The sequence below is a fragment of the Urocitellus parryii genome, chromosome 2 (genome assembly GCF_045843805.1).
Source record: "Urocitellus parryii isolate mUroPar1 chromosome 2, mUroPar1.hap1, whole genome shotgun sequence".
Taxonomy (NCBI): domain Eukaryota; kingdom Metazoa; phylum Chordata; class Mammalia; order Rodentia; family Sciuridae; genus Urocitellus; species Urocitellus parryii.
In genome coordinates, this window is record NC_135532.1 from 167,347,996 (window position 1) to 167,366,392 (window position 18,397).

At 43.5% G+C, this 18,397-nt stretch overlaps 1 protein-coding gene across 1 annotated transcript in view; it reads left to right on the plus strand.

The window, feature by feature from the left end:
• Arhgap31 (Rho GTPase activating protein 31) overlaps positions 1-18,397 on the plus strand; it is a 108,955-nt gene that overhangs the window by 80,552 nt on the left and 10,006 nt on the right. The window contains exons 4-11 of the mRNA XM_026394100.2: positions 771-853; positions 1,843-1,950; positions 2,599-2,741; positions 6,056-6,254; positions 7,606-7,730; positions 9,194-9,256; positions 11,571-12,146; positions 18,103-18,383. Of these exons, the coding sequence (XP_026249885.2) occupies positions 771-853; positions 1,843-1,950; positions 2,599-2,741; positions 6,056-6,254; positions 7,606-7,730; positions 9,194-9,256; positions 11,571-12,146; positions 18,103-18,383 (1,578 nt within the window). The remainder of the gene's footprint in view (positions 1-770; positions 854-1,842; positions 1,951-2,598; positions 2,742-6,055; positions 6,255-7,605; positions 7,731-9,193; positions 9,257-11,570; positions 12,147-18,102; positions 18,384-18,397) is intronic.

Consider the following 18,397-nt stretch of genomic DNA (forward strand, 5'->3'; position numbering starts at 1 on the left):
CTTGAGCCTGGGCACAGACTAGACAGATTCTCAGGACAGGGACACAGGGCTGGAATTAGGGGACTCTAGCCGGAACTTCCTGCCTGGTACAGCAACTCTGGCAGGTAAGAGATGAGCAAGGGCCGGCCTGTAAGCACACTGTTTTCATGCTATTACTGTCTCCCCTCCCCTGTGCTGATGGAGGAGAGCAGAATACCCATGCAAAAAGTAACCAGAAAGCAGGTTGGGGCAAGGCCACCAGGTCTCAGGGACAAAGCTCTTATCCCTGCTGAGGAAGGCACATCTCTTCTGCTTCTTGGCTTCCAGGATAGACAGCAGTTGAGGACTCAAGGTCATGGAATAGTGATAGGCTAGGTGTGGAGAGGCCTGTGCTCCTGTGGAGACAGCAGGCTCAACTTCTCACTCTGTCTCTGATCTCTCTGAATGCGAGTGAATCTCTGAGAGTCTGCTTGGGCTCAAGGAGCACACCCAGTCCTGCAGATCCTTACACTTCCTTACCCACACACCAACAGCCATCCGAAGACACTCAGAGACCCAAACAACCCACCCATTGCCAAGTGCATGCACTATGAGATGCTTCATAATGGGAACCCTCAGAAATTGTAGTTGGTTGGTTGGTTTCATAGAAAAGCATGCCCTTAGGAAGGGGGATCTGCCCTCTAAGCATAGTTTTGACCCTGGAATCGGGGGATTGAGTAATAACAGCTCAGGCCAGTTAGGTGTTCATGTTCCTGAGCACTCACTGGGTGACTTCATGTTCCTCTCCACAGGAGGCAGTGTCATATTGCCCAGAAGAAGGCCAACTGGCCAGAATCCAAAATATTATCCAGGAGCTTCCCCCATCCCATTATAGGTAAGAATCCTTGGAAAAAGAAATATGTGGACTCTTAGTGTGGTATAATGGTAGGGTGGCATGATAAATGGGAGCAAATTCAGTGGACAATGGCTCTCCTGGGGGCATTAGGAAATGAGTGGGTAGGTCACTGTTATCAAATTGTGTTGGTACCAGACCAGGGTCATTGTAGTAAAGGGCAGCCTGTCTCCCAAGTCACTAGCAGGGCGCTCATCAAGAGTCCCATGGGAAGTCATTCTGATACAAAGTCAGTGACATCTTTGGTTCTCACCTAGATTTATAGCAAGACCAGAAGATGGAAACCCAGATGGCTCTTCAGTGGGGATGACTGTGGCTCTGGAGCCCTAGGCTGACTGAGCTCTCTACTGCTCATCAGTACTGGTCCTTACATCATCTCCCTCCTTTGGCTTCATGCTCACAGCTTAGCCCTAATTTCACCCCCTTTCCCAGGGTTCCCCACCCCTACAAGGGGGCAGATTTTGATGTGGTGTAAGAAAGAATTTCCTAGCAGTCACATGTTGTTCATCCATGAGATGAGTTTCCTAACAAGTACCAACTTATCTGTACCTGGAAGAATTTTTAAAAGAGAGTGGGCTCTTAAGAGAGAACCTATTTGAAGACTGTGGGGAGGCTACCCTGAAGGGTCTTAGAAGAGCAAATGGTCACCAAGACTCCTCAGCCATGAGATCTGTGATTCCCTGGTTCTGTCTCCAGCTAGTGCTCTGTGGGACTCAGCTGGCTTCTAAGAAGACTGATCTCTGTCCCCACCCCAGGCCAAGATGCCATGGCCCAGAAATTTACTTCCAACGAGCCTTCAAAATTCATAAGATAGAAGTAGAGTCTCTTAAATCCAAACTTAGAAATTATCACAAGATTTCAGACTTCACACAGGCCCTGTGGTTTTGTGCTTTGTCAAAAAAAAAAAAAAAAAAATATATATATATATATATATATATATATATATATATACATATATATATAAATTACAGGACCTTGGAATACCTGATTCGACACCTGGCCCACATCGCCTCCTTCAGCAGCAAGACCAACATGCATGCCAGGAACCTGGCCCTGGTGTGGGCACCAAACCTCCTCAGGTAAACACCACTCCCTCACCTTCACCCCATCCTGGTGGGCTCAGAGCCCACCAAAGCAAATGAAACCTGGATTCTTCAAAATTGAATCTCTTTGAAACAAACTAGTAGCTTAGTAATTTGTTATAGCCCATGTCAACTAAGGGTGATTTTAATCACCTAAACTGTTTGGCTGCTAACTTGGAAACTCTGGGTTCCAAAGGCATTTGTTAGATCGAGGTGTGGCTAAAGTTATAGATCTGTATGTTACAGTTTCTTGAAAAGGCCTTTGTTTTCTCTAGGTTCATTGGCTTTTTCTTGGCTTTGGTGGGGGTACAACTTGCTATAACTTGAATCAACTGCTTCACGTGACTTTGCAAAAGATGACCTGCTCCACGGGACTAATGAGTGGAGGTGGGAAGGGATCCTGTATGTTTATGGGATAGGGATAGTGTTTATAGTCTTGTAGTGTATAATTCCAGATAACTGTTTTAAGTTTCAGTGGGTTGGGCTTTACAGCCTTTGGAAACACCCTTTGATCAGTTTTAAGAGTTAAAATATTCTAAAAGTGATTTAGGAGATGATGCCTGTGTAAAAGGCCCACTGGCTCTCCTGACTGCTTCAGGTTGTAAGGCAGACTCAGTCAGTAAATATGTTTCTTCCACGGTTCAGGTCTAAAGAAATCGAGGCCACTGGTTGCAATGGAGATGCAGCCTTCCTTGCAGTCCGGGTCCAGCAAGTGGTGATTGAGTTTATATTGAATCATGTGGATCAAATCTTCAGCAACGATGCTCCTGCGTCTCTGGAGAATGATGGTAATGACTCCTCCTGGCATCTACCCCATCTATCCCACCAGCCTATCTTTTCTTGCCTTAGTTATAGGGCCCAATAATAAGTGAGGGTGAGCTTGGTTTGGGCCAGTGTGTGTGTGTGTGTGTGTGTGCGTGTGTGTGTGTGTGCGTGTGCGCGCACACACACACACTGGCCACTGCCTGTCATTGTCTGGCAATCCTGCATATATACATGTATAGGTGTGCAGTGAAAATATGGTATGTTTGTCTGTGGCTTTAGCACGTTTTTGATTGGTTGAACACATAACCTACCCCATGAATGTGGTGTGGTGGACTAGAACTAGAAAAATGTTCCATTGGTTTAGTGAGTTCTTAAACTCTTGGTCATCAAAAAAGGCAAGGGCAACATTTTTCTCCTTGATGATTTACTTTCACTGTGATGTTTCTGAAGAACCATATGCCATTGCCTTGAAGTCTTAAGTGAATGAGTTAAGAGGTAGTAGGCTCACACCCACATGCATATTCAGAATGTATTTCCTGAGTGCTTCATTCATTTTACCTTGTGCCAGGCAGTAAGCATACAAAACTGAATATGTGTGCTTATGGGCATCTCATAATGATACAATAAATGCTAGGAGAGAATTGGCTTATGCTGCTTAAACTCCTGCAAACCTAATTTGTAAAAACTGTAAATTCAGTTGATCAAGATGCCTGGTTTTCTTGATTTCTCATTTGTGAATGAAACTGGTTTTCCAGCATTGGTGTGCATCAGAGATACCTGATGGACTTGTTAAAACATGGATTACTGGACCAGAGTTTCTAGTCCAATCACCTATAGTGCAACAGATAATGTACATTTCTAACAAGTTTCCAGGTGATGCAGACACTACTGGTCAGTGGTGTATGAGACCCATGTCTTCAAAATATTTGTTAACTGATTAAAACATTTTTCCCATTCAGTTAAAGGCTAAATAGAAGCAAACTTTGGCTTCTTTTTAACTTAGATCAGGATTTCTCAACTTCAGTTTTACTGATATCTGGTGCCAGATAATTCTTATTGTGGGTTGCTGTTCTGTGCATTCAGTTAGTATATTTAGGGAAACCAGAATAATCTATTGCAATTGACTCAACTGAGAGAGTTTGGGTACCAATCTAGGTCTTCCTGGCTCCAAAAACTTGTTTTAGTATGTATAGGGCATGTTTTGAACCCTCAGTAAATGTTAGTTCTTTTCCTGCTCCTTTTACTGCTCAGTCTTCTCTGTTAACTTAATAGCTTATGAAGGCTGCAAACAGAATATGATGTGCATAATATCCCAAGAAAAAACAGGGGCATTCTCCTCACCAGGCAATACATACATGTCATCTAACAGAGACATCTAGGATGTTAAATTTATGCAATGCTCCAGTTTTGTGGATCAGAATCCAATACCTTTATTTTATAGATGAGAATACTGAGGTCAGAGAGATTGTGATAGCTACAAGATTTATTAAAAAACAGTGTGCATTGAGTACCACCTATATAGCAGGCAGTGTCCTAGACTCTGGGGACATATCAGTGCACAAAATAACAAAGTAGCTTCCTTGCACATAACTATGATCTGAGCAGCAAGACAGCAACATATCTTATAAATAAATATATTATCATCTTAAAAAAATAAAAAAATATATATTATCACTGCAAAAAAAAACAAGAGGAAAATAGATCACAGTAATGCAATGATTAGTGACTTTGGAGTGTTATTTTGGCCGTAGCCTCTGAGAAAGTGATCCTTGAACTGAAACCTGAATGATACAGGGAAATCAACCAAGTGAGGATCTAGGGGATAAGTGTTCCAAAGACATAGAACAGAGAGGGGAAGGAGCACAAATCGCAAGCTCTTCTGTGAATCACGAAGTTAGATGGCTGTTACATATCTCAGCAGAGATGATGAGCAGGCCAGGAACTGAGGCAGATGTGGCTACTGAATCTCAGCCTCCCACCCTGCAGTCCACATTCTTCCCATTGTCCCAGTTGTTCCCAAAGTGATGTAAGTCAATAAATAATTAATGAAAATGATAATCTAGAATCTATCAACAAATACCAGAAGTGAATTAAATTTAAACATTTTCACCCTCCTTTAGGTTAAGTTGGAAAACTGGGTTAAACTCAGACACGTTCTGAAATATTTTCAGGATCACAGGATGTACTTAACCACAGCCCTGCAGAATGGCTCTTGTGCTTATCTTCCTGGCAACACCCCACTGTCACTTACTGTTCCCATTTTCTACCAGTCCTTTTCAGTGTCTTCATTTCCTTCCACTAGAGTGAGTCATGCTCTGCAAAGAGAAATGGTGTCATCATCCAACTTGTCCGCAAGTCTCTTCACACCTTCAGAAGTCACAGAAAGCTGGCAAAGTCACCAAAGGCTAAATAGAAGCAAACTTTGGCTTCTTTTTAACTTAGATCAGGATTTCTCAACTTCAGTTTTACTGATATCTGGTGCCAGATAATTCTTATTGTGGGTTGCTGTTCTGTGCAATTTGTGGTGTTCAGTAGCTTCCCTGATATATACCTACTAGATGCCGGTAGCCGTCCTGCACATATTCATGACAATCAAAATGTCTCCAGACATTAACTAATGCCCTTTGCTGGGGTTATGCAACCCCCCCTACCCCAACAACCACTGATGTAGAAAAGAGATAACCCTATATATCATTGATTGTCATCATCAATTCCATTCCTACCACAAAATAGGAAAGCGTTAGCTACACACACTAGAAGATAACTGGGAGGTACGTAAAGAGCTATATCTCTCTTAGAAGTGTGGTGTGTAAAATGTGCTTTTCCTATAGAGATAAACACCTAGGTGATCCAGGGGAACTAGAGGCTCCAGCCTTCAACTGTCTTGGAGTGGTTGTTCTCCAGCACTAGGGAGGATGGGCAGGCAGGCTCCTGTCCTACCCTTGCTGAGTCAGGCCACCTCTGTGACTGGACAGACATATCCATCTCACCAAAGCACTAGGCAGAGGTTTCAGGAGTAAAGACCCACACTTTATACTGTAGATCATAGTCATCACTCTACATATATTTGTTGAATGAATGAATGAGTGGTCCCTCCAAATAGTACAGAAAATGAAGCTATTTCCTGAGGGCCCTGTTTGCCCTGTAGCTAGTCTGGCTAGAAGATTTGCAAGTTTTCTGTGTGCAGCCTCAGCCCCAGGTCCCATCAGGCCCAAGAGAAGCCAGAATTAGCACTCAGCCCCTTGGTGTGAGGTCAGAATTAAGGGGCTATGGATGGTGAATCTGGCTGGACTTGCATGGGCCTCCTCCCAGACTGAGCTCTTCTTTTTCTTTATAGAAAATCGGCCCATCATAAAGAGCCTGACGCTGCCAGCCCTGTCCCTGCCCATGAAGTTGGTAAGCCTGGAGGAAGCTCAGGCCCGCAACCTGGCTACCGACCATCCTGCCCGGAAGGAAAGGAGGGAGAACAGCCTGCCTGAGATTGTGCCTCCCATGGGCACCCTCTTCCACACCGTCCTGGAGCTACCAGACAACAAGCAAGTGGCATTCTTTTAAAATTCTGGGGGATGCAGAGCGGAGGGAGACAGAGGAGGAGAGGTAGTCTTGGGGTCTTGATGGAAGTGTGGGTTAGGGATGCCGTCTAGCGGGTGTGTAAAGAAAACTTGCAGAAGAGAAGGGAGCTGTCTCCGCAGTGCACTCTTCCCACTGGTGATGCCGTCCATCACTCATTGTCTCAGACAATGACTGAGATCCCCGATGTCCCACAAAGACCCCAAGCACCACGATGGGAGTGGGGTCGTAGGAGGAGAGTCTTGTCATGTGTCAAACTAAATCCTTTACTCCTTAGACAAAATAGGCTTGTGGTTACAAGAGGAAGTTTACCGAAAAGAAAAACTTGAACCCTCAGCCTGGTCTCCATACCCACATGACATTATAGGAGGCACAGAGGAAGAATCCAAGACAGAGGCCAAGTTGACAAAGGGGACCACTGTAAACTGAACAGCATGCCTGAGCTTTTCTGGGGGAGAAACCCCTGTTTCCTTCAGTGAGTGGATCATGCCCTCCTGGAACTGAGCCCACTTACCTCTCCCTAAATCAGTGGGGAATGAGACTCCCTCCCAGGGATCAGGAAGATGAATGCCTTGGAAGGAACATTAAGTACATTTTCTCTTTCAGTCAGAGAAACTGGGGTAAACTCCAAAGAATGGCACCTATTAAAACACACCTCAAGGCCAAGTGCTTGGGAAAAAAAAAAATAAGCCAAATGCAGAACTTCCCACCAAGCACTACAGACATGTCTTGGATTATTATAAAGACATACTAAGGGTGTGGTGGTACACGATCGTGATTCTGCCTACTTGGGAGGTTGAGGCAGGAGAATCTCTAGTTTAAGACCATCTTTAGCAATTTAGCAAGATCTGGTTTCAAAATAAAAAGAGTTGGGGATGTAGCTCAGTGTTAGAGCACTCCTGGGTTCCATCCCCAGAACCAGGGGTGGTGGGGTGGGGGGATGGGATGGGAATTGGTATCTTTGAAGAGCCAGGGCTACACTCTTACCTGAGTTCCTATCAGAATTCAGAACTGTGTGGTTACTGATGACCTGAGTCTCCCAATCTGTGCCTCTGTTTTCTACCAACCCTGCCTCTAACTGATGGCTTTGTCTCTGGCCCTGGAAAAAAAGGGTCTTTGCTCTGACTCATGAAAGCTTAGCTCAGTCACCGAGGGCATCTCCAGACAGTGTGAAAGTCAGGCTCAACTTGAATTTTAGAGGGGAATTTCCTAAAATATCAGAACCACTCACAACTAAGACGATTGAAATCTTTCTCAATTTGACAGTCTCCTTGAAATGACAAGTTAAATTAACTTCTTATGGCTTGACTTTTTTAGGAGAAAGCTTTCCAGTAAATCAAAGAAGTGGAAATCTATATTTAACCTGGGACGTTCTGGATCAGACTCCAAATCAAAGCTGAGCAGAAATGGGAGTGTATTTGTGAGAGGACAGAGGCTCTCAGGTAAGAAAGACCCTGAAAGAAAAACTTATAAATGAATCAGGGGGACCTTTTGTTAAAAAAATATTTTTTTTCTGACTTAAAATAAATTGCACACAAAGAACCTATATATCCTCCATGCAGCTTCCTCCAGTACTAACATCTTACATAAATATGATACAGTTATCAAAGCCAAGCACTAAGCTGCTTGTCTGAGGAGCCCAAAAGCAGCAGAGTTGAGATTCAAACCCTGATCTGTCTGAATGCAGAATGACCTCAATGGCTATAGTCCTGGGGCTCTGCTCAGCTTCTGACGCCCCACCTTTTTTTCTTAGCAAGATTTGACCTCAGAGAAACTACTTTCCATCCCGCTCAGCTCTCTAAAAAGAGATGATGTTTGGGAACATGTCTAGCTTAGTCTGTTTTCTGTTGCTATAGGAAAATACCTGAGACTGGGTGATTTATAAAGAACACAGTTCTTTATTTTGGCTCACTGTTTTAAAGGTTAGAAAGTCCAAGCATGGTGCTGGTATCTGCTTGACTTCTGGTGAAAGCTTCATTTTGCTTTACTCATGGTGGAAAGTGGAATGTAAGCAAGTGAGTGCAGAATAACTAAAAGGGGGCCAAGCTCTTGCAAATTGCTAATCCCTTCCTGGGAGAAAGGCATTGATTCATTCATGAGGGCACTGTCCCCATGACCTGGACACCTCCCACTAGGTCCCACCTCACAACACTGCTGTACTGAGGAATTAAGATTCTAACATATGATCTTGGGGCAGGGGGTGCACTCAAACCATAGCAATTACTATTACTGTGCCTAGAGTAAGTTTTTACTCATTTAAGCCACACTTTTCCAAAACCCTGCTGTGGGAGCTTACAAAGATATGTAGAACACACCAGGTATATAACAGGTGCTCAAAGCAAGTTTGGTTTGGTTGAAATCTGTCCCAGCATGAGTTGGTGGGTGAGTTTGTTGGAGGAACAACCACGCTACAGACTTCAAGGAACAAATGTGCACCTGTGGAGAAAAGTGATGCTCATTCCCCACTTCCCACCCTGGCCCTCTCACCTGTTGTACCAAATTCCTGGGTGCTGATAGACTTGACTACAGCCAAGAATTCTGCTGCTAGCCTGCCAATTAGGAGGGGTTACCTGGGACCCATGGATACTTTTTGTACAATTAAATTAGGTTCAGGACTCCTCATTTGCTAATAATTATTTGACAAAATTGCAAAATTTTCCTTTCTCTGTAAAATATTAATAAAATTTTGATTTATCAATGTTCCTTATTTGTAGGCCCAGTTTGATTAAGAAAGTAGGAACTTCTAGAGTGAACCGGGAGAATGTTTTCTGAGGAGATAAACATAAAAGCTTGAAAATTTTTTCTAAAAGAATTTTTTTCTTGTGTGCCCATAACCTGACCTACTGTTGTGAATGCTTCCTCTTAATATGCATTCCTCAGGAATATTTTTTTCTTTTGTCTTTAGTGGAGAAGGCTACCATCCGACCAGCCAAAAGCATGGACTCTCTGTGTTCAGTGCCTGTGGAAGGTGAGTTTGTACACTTAGTTTCTAAGCTGGGGATCACAAATGGAAGATTGGAGCTCATCCCGGGCTTAAGTTGTCAGGCTGCTCCTCCGTGGTCGTGATCACACAGAAGCACCCAGTCCCTCAAACGCAAGGGCTTCACCTGGCTCTTGCTGTAACATCCTCTACTCTATCATCCAGCTAGACCTAAAGAGCCTTCCTTTTTCTCCAGACTTCTCTAGCCATAAGGGTGACCACAGGCACTTTTCATTCAAACCTAAACCAGATAAAAGGTCAACACTTGAAAAGTAAGGCAGAAGCAGCTCAGGCAGAAAGAAGAGCCAAGTATTGATTGGTTTATGCCTCATGGCTTTACGCCTAGATGGTTGTCTTGAATTTTGAGTATTTCTGTAGGTATGAGTTTCATAATGCTTGCCAAGTCATGATTCTGAATTGGCAGAATCATTCTTTCATTTATTATTTACCAGTAAACATGGAGCAAGTACCTGCTGTGCATTAGGTGTGTGCAGTTTGCACATGATTTCCTTTTTGTGGGTAGATATGTGGACAGTTACACATGAGGTGACATGCATCACCAAAATGACATGAAACCATATCTGTTCTCACAGCTCTAGCCTTAAGGACTGATTTGCCTCTCTCCTTCTCTTCTATTTTTTTTTTTAAAGGAAACCAACAAGCCCAATTACAAACTACAAGACAAAGGGCTTCCCTGGCAGCAGACTGCTCAACCTACTGTATATTTATCCCATGATTTTCCAGTGCCTTTAATGAAAGACATTTTTCTCTTTGATAAATGAGGCAACATGAGAATCAGGAAATACTCAAAACAGCTTTTTTAAAAATGTATTTTTTAGTTGTCAGTGGACCTTTATTTTATTTATTTATTTACATGCGGTGCTGAGAATCAAACCCAGTGCCTCACACATGCCAAGCAAGCCCTCCACCACTGAGCCCAAACCCCAGCCCCGCAAAACAGCTTTAAAAAGAAAAAAAAATCTAAACCTGAAAATTCTCGGTGAGATCTTTTTAAATGGTGTTGACACTTTTAGCATTTTCTTTTGTTTATATTCATCCATTTGCTTTGGTTTTGAAACCTCTTAGGAAAGTTCTTGCAGGATTTAATATATCATCATCTGCTGCATATGACGTACATGGGTGCTGGACAGGTCATCTATCTTTTGAGTCGGTCTCCTCACATGTTAAAGGGGATGATTACATTTCCTTTACAGTGTGGTCATAAGAATTTTAAACATAAAATTATGCAAGATACTCAGCATTGTGCTTGTTATCAATTTAGAAATCATGTCCCAGAGCCCTGGAAACTCACATGTCATCTCAGCTTATTTAGTCCCCATTTGGACTTTCCTTTGCCTTCACTACTTAAGTCAGTCAAGAACTTGCTCCTCACAACTGTGCTTTCTAACATTTAGTTAATTTACATTTCTAGCTTCTCAGCCTCTGAATCAACAGGAAGAAGCCCAGGGAAAAGGGGAAAGGTCTAGCTGAGAACAGCATTGGTTTCCTTGCTGGGAAATCAAACCCCTGTCTGAGTCCATCTGCCAGAGAACACATGCAATAATAAGTTTGGAAGTTTTAAAATAAAACAAGATTGTTATTTTGCCCTTTTTGTCTTCTTCCTTTTGAGCAAACATCATTCTGCCACCCCCATCTATTTTTCCCCCACAATCTACATTTAATGTAACTGCTGCTTTGGAGACTGAGGGATGGACTTATTAAAATCAGAGACCAAATAGAAAAAACTGTTAAAATTTTAATGGCATAATAAAAAGAGCTAGTATGTCTTAAAAATTCTACATTTAGTGCTGGGTAGCAGTCTTAAAAATGGCCTGCTTATGGAAGCTGCTCTCCTTGCAGAGTTTGGAACTGAGAGTATAGCACAGCAGCAAATGGACCTTTCAAAGGATGGTGCCAAAATTCTGTGCATATGAGAAAATGCACTCCTATAATCCCAGTGGCTTGGGAGGCTGAGGCAGGAGGACTGTGAGTTCAAGGCCAGCCTCAGCAATTTAGCAAGACCCTATCTCAAAAAAAAGGGGGGGGAGTGGGGGTGGCGGGGGATGTGGCTTAGTGGTTAAGCGCCCCTGGGTTCAATCCCCAGCATGTGGAGGGGAAGGGGAGCAGTGTTTGCTCCCTTTGCCAACTGAATGTCAGGTACTCAGTTTCATCCAGATAGTGTGCCCTTGCTAGGTTGCTACACCTTTCCAGAACTCAACTGTGATGTGCCTGCTCTTACCGGAGGGCCTGAAGCTGTGTGTGTACCCAGGCTGCTGACCACCTGCCTGTTCTTTTTCACTAGGAAAAGAAACGAAAGGAAATTTCAACCGAACAGTCACCACCGGTGGATTTTTCATTCCCGCCACGAAAATGCACTCCACCAACACTGGCAGCTCCTGTGACCTCAGCAAGCAGGAGGGTGAATGGGGCCAGGAGGGGATGCCCGCGGGCGCGGAGGGGGGCTTTGATGTGAGCAGCGACCGAAGCCAACTTCAGTGCACTCAGATCCGTCCCCCACCGGAGCAACTGAAGGTGTTCCGGCCCATCGAGGATCCAGAGAGCGAGCAAATAGCCCCGAAGATGCTGGGTATGTTTTATACCTCGAGCGACAGCCCTAGCAAGTCCGTCTTCACCAGCAGCCTCTTCCAGATGGAGCACTCGCCGCGTCACCAGCGCAAGGCACTGAACATCTCCGAGCCCTTTGCGGTGTCCGTGCCGCTCCGAGTGTCCGCGGTAATCAGCACCAACAGCACCCCGTGCAGAACACCCCCAAAGGAGTTGCAGTCTCTGTCCAGCCTAGAAGAGTTTTCTTTCCAGGGGTCAGAGAGCGGAGGTTGGCCAGAAGAGGAGAAACCACTGGGAGCCGAGACTTCTACAGGTAAAACAGGGGAGAGAGGGAGATTTCCCGGGCAAGAGAGAAAAATTAGCCTTGATATATATATATTTTTTAAGAGTTTGCAAGGCAATGAGGTCAAGTGGTTGGGATTGTGAGCTCTAGAGCCAGACTGCCTAAATACAAATCCAGGCTCTGCCATTTCTCTGTGCCTTGGATTCTTAATGTGTAAAATGGGAATGATGATGTTAATAATTCTACCTTCTCTAGAAGAGTTGTAAATGTGAATTAATTCATGCAAAGTTCTTAGAACAGCAATTACCCAATAAATGTTACTTATTATTTTATTTGCTCATAGTGAGAAGGCAGCAGGAAAAGATCACAGTATAGAATGCTGAGCTACAAAGCTGGAATTGGGGATTTAGCTCTCCCAGACTCATCCTCTCCTCATCCATCCATCCCTCATATCTATAGAAAACATGGCCAGTAAACCCAGCCTGGAGAAAGAGCATCTTTTCCTCAATTTCCTTATGTCAAATGCAGGGAGGATTCTGATGGGGTCTAGTTGAGTGCCGGGCCCAACCTTGCACCAATCACTGTTGCTAGGTTAATAGGTTGTAAAATGGGCCAGATTTGAGTCTCCAGGCTGAATGGAGTAAGGACAGCCCAACTTGAGCCACCTGAAATGGAAATAGATGGAACCAGAAAGGAAAGGATGGCAGACAGTCAAACCGTCATGTGTTCTGTGACTTAACAATGATTCTATTTCAGTTAACATTAGCTAACTTTTTTCAGCACCTACTGTGTGGTCAGGTGTTTTCTCTGGTGTTCCATATGTATCATCTCACATAGTCTCACAACAACCATTTGAGGTACAGGGAGTTAATATTCCCAGTAGCTTAAAGAGGAATTAAGAGATTTTCCCAAAAACTCATAGCAAGGAAGTGGAAAAACTAGGATTTGAATCCAGATTTTTAAAAACAAACAAATACTTCATGCTCTTTGTGACTCTCCCATGCTCTCTCCATGCATGTTTATTGTGGGTTGTGGAGTTAAAGATCATTGAAACATGGTCCCTTTTCCCTCATGAGCTGAAAACTAGGAAGGGAAGCAAAATGCACTGAAGGATCAGCCGATAGAAGCCACAGAAGAGTCTACTCCAGCTTCTTGAAGTGAGGGAGCGCTTAGGTACTTGAAATATAAATAAGTGTTCAGGAAGGACTGCATGGGTACAAAGGAGATGCAGTCCTCTCAGGGACTCCAGGGACATGTAGAAGAGGTGACATTTGGGGTAGATGTTCATAAATGGGTAGAATTTCTCCATGCAAAAAAGATGAGAAAGGGCATTTGGGGCTGAGAGGCAACTGAATGGGATTGTGTAGGACTTGGACCCTAACTGGGCTGATTCACATCCCAGATTTACTGCATTTGGGCAGTGTGACAATGGCAGTTGGCTGATATCTCTGAACCTGTTGTCCATCTGCAAAGCAGGGTGGCTCCAATCTCAAGGGTTGCGGCAAGGTCTGAATGAGAGGATGTCCATAAAATACCTGTCCATGGTCCAGTTCATAGAAGATGCTCAATAAGTATTAATCATCTTTTCCTCCCTTGGACTTCAGGATGGGGCACAGATGAGCAAAGACTCAGAGGCATCAAGTGATGTCTTGTCGGGAGAATGGTCTATGGGCTGGTGTGGGTCGAGCAGGATGAGGGGGGAAAGGGAGGAAGACAGGGTTTCCAAAAACTTTTGTGAAATTGTTTATTGACTTCAAAAAAGAGGGTACTGGGGTCCAATGGGTCTTTTGGACACAGTCTGCTATCTTTTTCTCCCCTCTCTTTCTGAAAATAAGAATATCAAATCAGCATTAGATTTGGTCTGGGGGAGACAGTAATGTGGACTCCAGCCTGCTTCCCTGCCTGTGACCAGTGGCAGTTGGGAATGAGCGACCCTATAGGAGGCAGCCAGGTAGGTCTGCAGGAAGATGCTAGAAGGTTCAGGGACAACAGATCCTCTCACCCGTCTCTGTGATGGAGTTAGGTCAATTTAAATTTCCTATCTTCTTCCATGATTATTCCCAGTGAAAAATTTCAACTTCATTAGTAAAATATTTTTCTTTCTTTTGATTAGTAGCAGTGGGTAAAAAGAAAAAAAAATTAAAGATGATTTTCCAGGTTATTTTAGTCATTCTGGTCAAGCTACCTCTCCTATTCTGAGCCAAAATAAGTGAAATTCTAATGATACCCAAAAGGTAAGAGATATAATAAGTATTGCACTTTAGCTAAAGTGTTGATAATTAAGTAATTAATTACTCCAAGTGAAAAAACTCAAGGACTAATTAGTGTCTTCATAATAATTGATTATCTGACTTTTACATGATTCAAGGCTATGTCCTGTTAACCTCATTCTCAGCTGGGGGCAGGAGCCACAACAAACTTATCCTTCTGAAGTAAATGTGAAGCTATGGACTGGCTTAAAAGGTACAACAAACTCTCTACATCTTCTTCTAGAAATGCTCATTAGTGGAAGGTCAGAGTAACCATATGGCTTTAAGAAATCTTGATAAACAAAAGTCCGGAATTTTCCCAAGAGCTATTAGGAGTTGCCTCATTCCTTTACTGAAAAACTTATAATAGAATTTTTTATATAGTTATATTTTGGTGCATCTGAAATATGATTCTACCTATGAACATTGGTTTTGCTGTATTCTTTCAACCAGGAGAAAGCTTCTATCATAAACCCATGGTTCTATCAGTTAAGATAGGCTAACGTAGAAGCCAGACACAGAAAACCTGAAACAATGGCTCAAAAAAGATAAGCAATTTGTTTCTATCATATGCACAGTTCCAGAGGTGGGTGGCTGTGCTCCTGGAGATCATGGGGGCGGGAGTCCCAGGCTCTCCACCAGTGCCCAAGAATGTTGTCCTTGTCTGCATTGGTCAGGATGGGACTATCACCGCAACATCCACATTCCCAGCATGGGATGGGGAGGAGAAGAGGAAGCCTAGTAACTTCCCCTCAAGGGTGTAACCCAGAAGTTCCACACATCACTTCCTCTCAACCCCATCTGCCCATACTTACTCAACATAGTCAGGAGAAGCTGGGGAATGTTGTTACTGGCTGCATAGCCATGTGTCTAGCTGAAATGTGGGCAGTGGGGAAGGTTCTAGTTCTAAATAAAAAAGAGAATGGATATTGAGGAAGGAGCAGTTCATAGTCTCTGTCTCTCTTGTCGCTATTTGGTGCATAATTTTTCCCCTGCTGGAAACCCTTTTGAGCTATGAAGAGTCTTTTGTAACTTTGAAATATCTGCCAAATTTGTCAGTCAACAACAATTTGTTGGACTCATAGGTCCTTAGTAGGCAATTTCTAGGCATAAATCCTGCCTCTTTTCTGAGAAACTTACCCTGGGATGAAAGCCAAGAACATGTACAAAGATAATGGTGCCTGATGCCTGGGTACCACAGAGGTAAAAACACCCAGCGCTGGAGGAGGTGGAAGGAAGAAGAGATTGCCTGGGAATCCTCACAAGAGGTGTATTAGATCTGTGTCTTGAAGGATTGCTTAAGTTCCAATCCTAGGGAGGACCAGAGCACAGGATTACAAGGCCTCTCAGGGGCAGTGATAGGAAAAGGGTGGACCTGTGGTTGGGCCAGAGTAAAGAGGTCATTGTATGTCCTAATGGAGGCCCAGGGTTGTCAGTGGGTTGTCAGCAGGGAAGGGAGTGATATGAACAAGTTCACATTTAGCACAAGCCCTTCCTCCACGCCTCACACACAAATCCATAAAAATGGACACAGTCAATGAACAGAAGACACTGAACTTTACAAAAAGAGATATTGACAAACTCTTTCAATTAATAGACCTCAGTAGAATGCTAAAAATATCTTTTAAAAAATTACTGATGCATTTACCCTTTTACCCCAAAGACTTACTTTCAAGAGTTTATCCTAAATAAATAGCCGCACAAGTACAAAGTAATGTATGGGTGTTGGCATAATTTGTCATGATCTCAAAAGACTGGAAATGAGCTAGATGCTCATCATGAGGAGATTGATTGAATAACTGGTTGCATTGAGTTCTGGAGAGGCCCTAGGTTTGTGGACCCTGTAACATATTTCTTCAAAGTCCTGTGCATCTGTGGGGGACAGGTCCTGAACACCAAAAGTGTCCCCCTCAAGTGTCTGCTTTGTGTTTCTAGTTTTCTGCTTTGGGACTTTTTCTGAAGGTAGGATCTCAGCCTTTGCTTGGGACTGTCTAGAGTATGGAGAATCAACTGGGGCAGCTCTCAACTGATACAAGCCAGAAATCAGTGGATAAATGACCAATGCTTGCACCTTTTGGAGGGATAAACAGCTCCTCACAGGGGTATCAGGAATTCAGTCCCAATCGCTCATAATGGTAACCAGCTCAATGATATCATCTTTATTGACTTTTTCTCCATCCCTGTCTCATCTCTTCACTCCTTTTTCCTGGCACCACCTTCCAAGTAAGCTATCACTGGCCAAGGGGAGCCCAAACTAGGGCTCCCCTTGATGTATAGGGGCTATACATCACATCCTAACAGTCAATCTCCCTGTATACTAATATGCCATGGACTTCAAGATAAGTCATTACATGAAAAAATGCAAAGGAAAAATAGCACATACCATATTTTGTGTAATAAGGGTGGGGAATGAAAATATTTATGGATACAAATATCTGTGCAAATGTAAAAAATAAATATGGCAGAAAAAAAAGGAGTAAAAATGGCCATAAACAGAAGGGATAGTGGGAATGTGGAACAGGATGGAAGGAACAGGAATGAAAGAAAAAATTTTTATATAGTTTTAATATTTGAACTCTGAATGTTTTACATACTTAGAGATTAGACTAAATTTCAAGAAATATGCCTCTAAATGATGCACAAAAGAAAACAGCACTAAGGTCAATTGAAAGCACTGTTAGTACACATATGGATGCTGTCACTAGGTCTGGCTTAGCTGCAAAGATGGCAAAATGGTATGGCACTTTGGAGTTAAGTCACCAAATTAACAAATAGTCATGAGTAGAGTTTGCTCTTAACTGACCAATTTTTCTACAGATACTGCATGTCAGACACTACACTGCATTATCTATTAAACCCTCACATTGGCTCAGCAGAGTGTATCACAAAGCCCTTGGACCAAGATTGTAAAATTTATTGAGAAATCAGAATTTAAAACCAGGTTTCTTTAATTTTACTGTAAATAATAACACTTATTAAGGACGTACTGTGTGCTAAGTGCCACCCTAGGTGCATTGCTTAGTCTTTATTCCACTCCAGTGGAATAAAACAGTCTTCTGCAGTGAAATTGGTCCTTCTTTCATGCAAGGCAACAGGGGCCAAATTTGAGGTCTGTCTCCCTTCTCCTTGTCTTAGGAGATCAGAGCTTCATACTCGAATTGATTGTAGCTGTCAACCATAGCTATTAGATCTCTATGCTGCTTGGAGTGAACAGCAGATTTTTGTGGTCTTGGGCACCCAGCTTGACTTCTCAGGGCTTGAGTATTTATTTGTGCAGTAGAAGAATAGGCTCGAGCAGTGTTCCTCAGCTTCAGCACCACTGACATTTGCTCTGGGTGGTCTTTGTTGTAGGGGGCTATACATCAGAGGATATTTATTTAACAGCATCCTTGGCTTCACCTCTCCCGACATTGTAACAACCAAAAATGTCTCCAGATGTTGTCAGTGTCCGTAGAAGGCAGCAAGGGGAGGCGGGGAGGGAGATAAAATGGCTCCTGATTAAGAACTGCTGGACTAGATGTTCTTTTGGGTCCCTCCCATCCCTAACAGTCTGTGTCTCTGGGACCTGAGGCCAGGACATTGTCAGGAGGAAAAAAGAATGTAAGTGGCAGTGAGCTGGGTGGATTCTCCCTGCCCTCACCCCATCTTGTGAAGCAGGCCAGGAAGCAGGGCGGTGGCTGTGCTTGGAGCAGCCTCTCTTGAAGTTCTTGAACTAATCACTCACATCCTCATTGCAGCTTCTATCACTAAGAAGGCAGCTCTGGAAGATGCCCCACCAGGACCTGAAGGCCTGGGGACAGTGGAATGCAACCAAAGCCTTTCCCTGGAGCCAGGTACCCAGACGGAGGAGAAGAAGACCTCGGAGATCTCCCTGGGCTCTCAAAATTTAAGGGAATTAGAGAAGAGGATGAATCCGGAGAAGGTGGTTGAGGAAAGGCGAGAGGCTGAGGATGTGGAGACCAACGTTCTGCAGGAGTGCCCCGGGATCAGAACAGAAGCCATGTTTCTCCATGAGATGGTAAATTGGGCGCA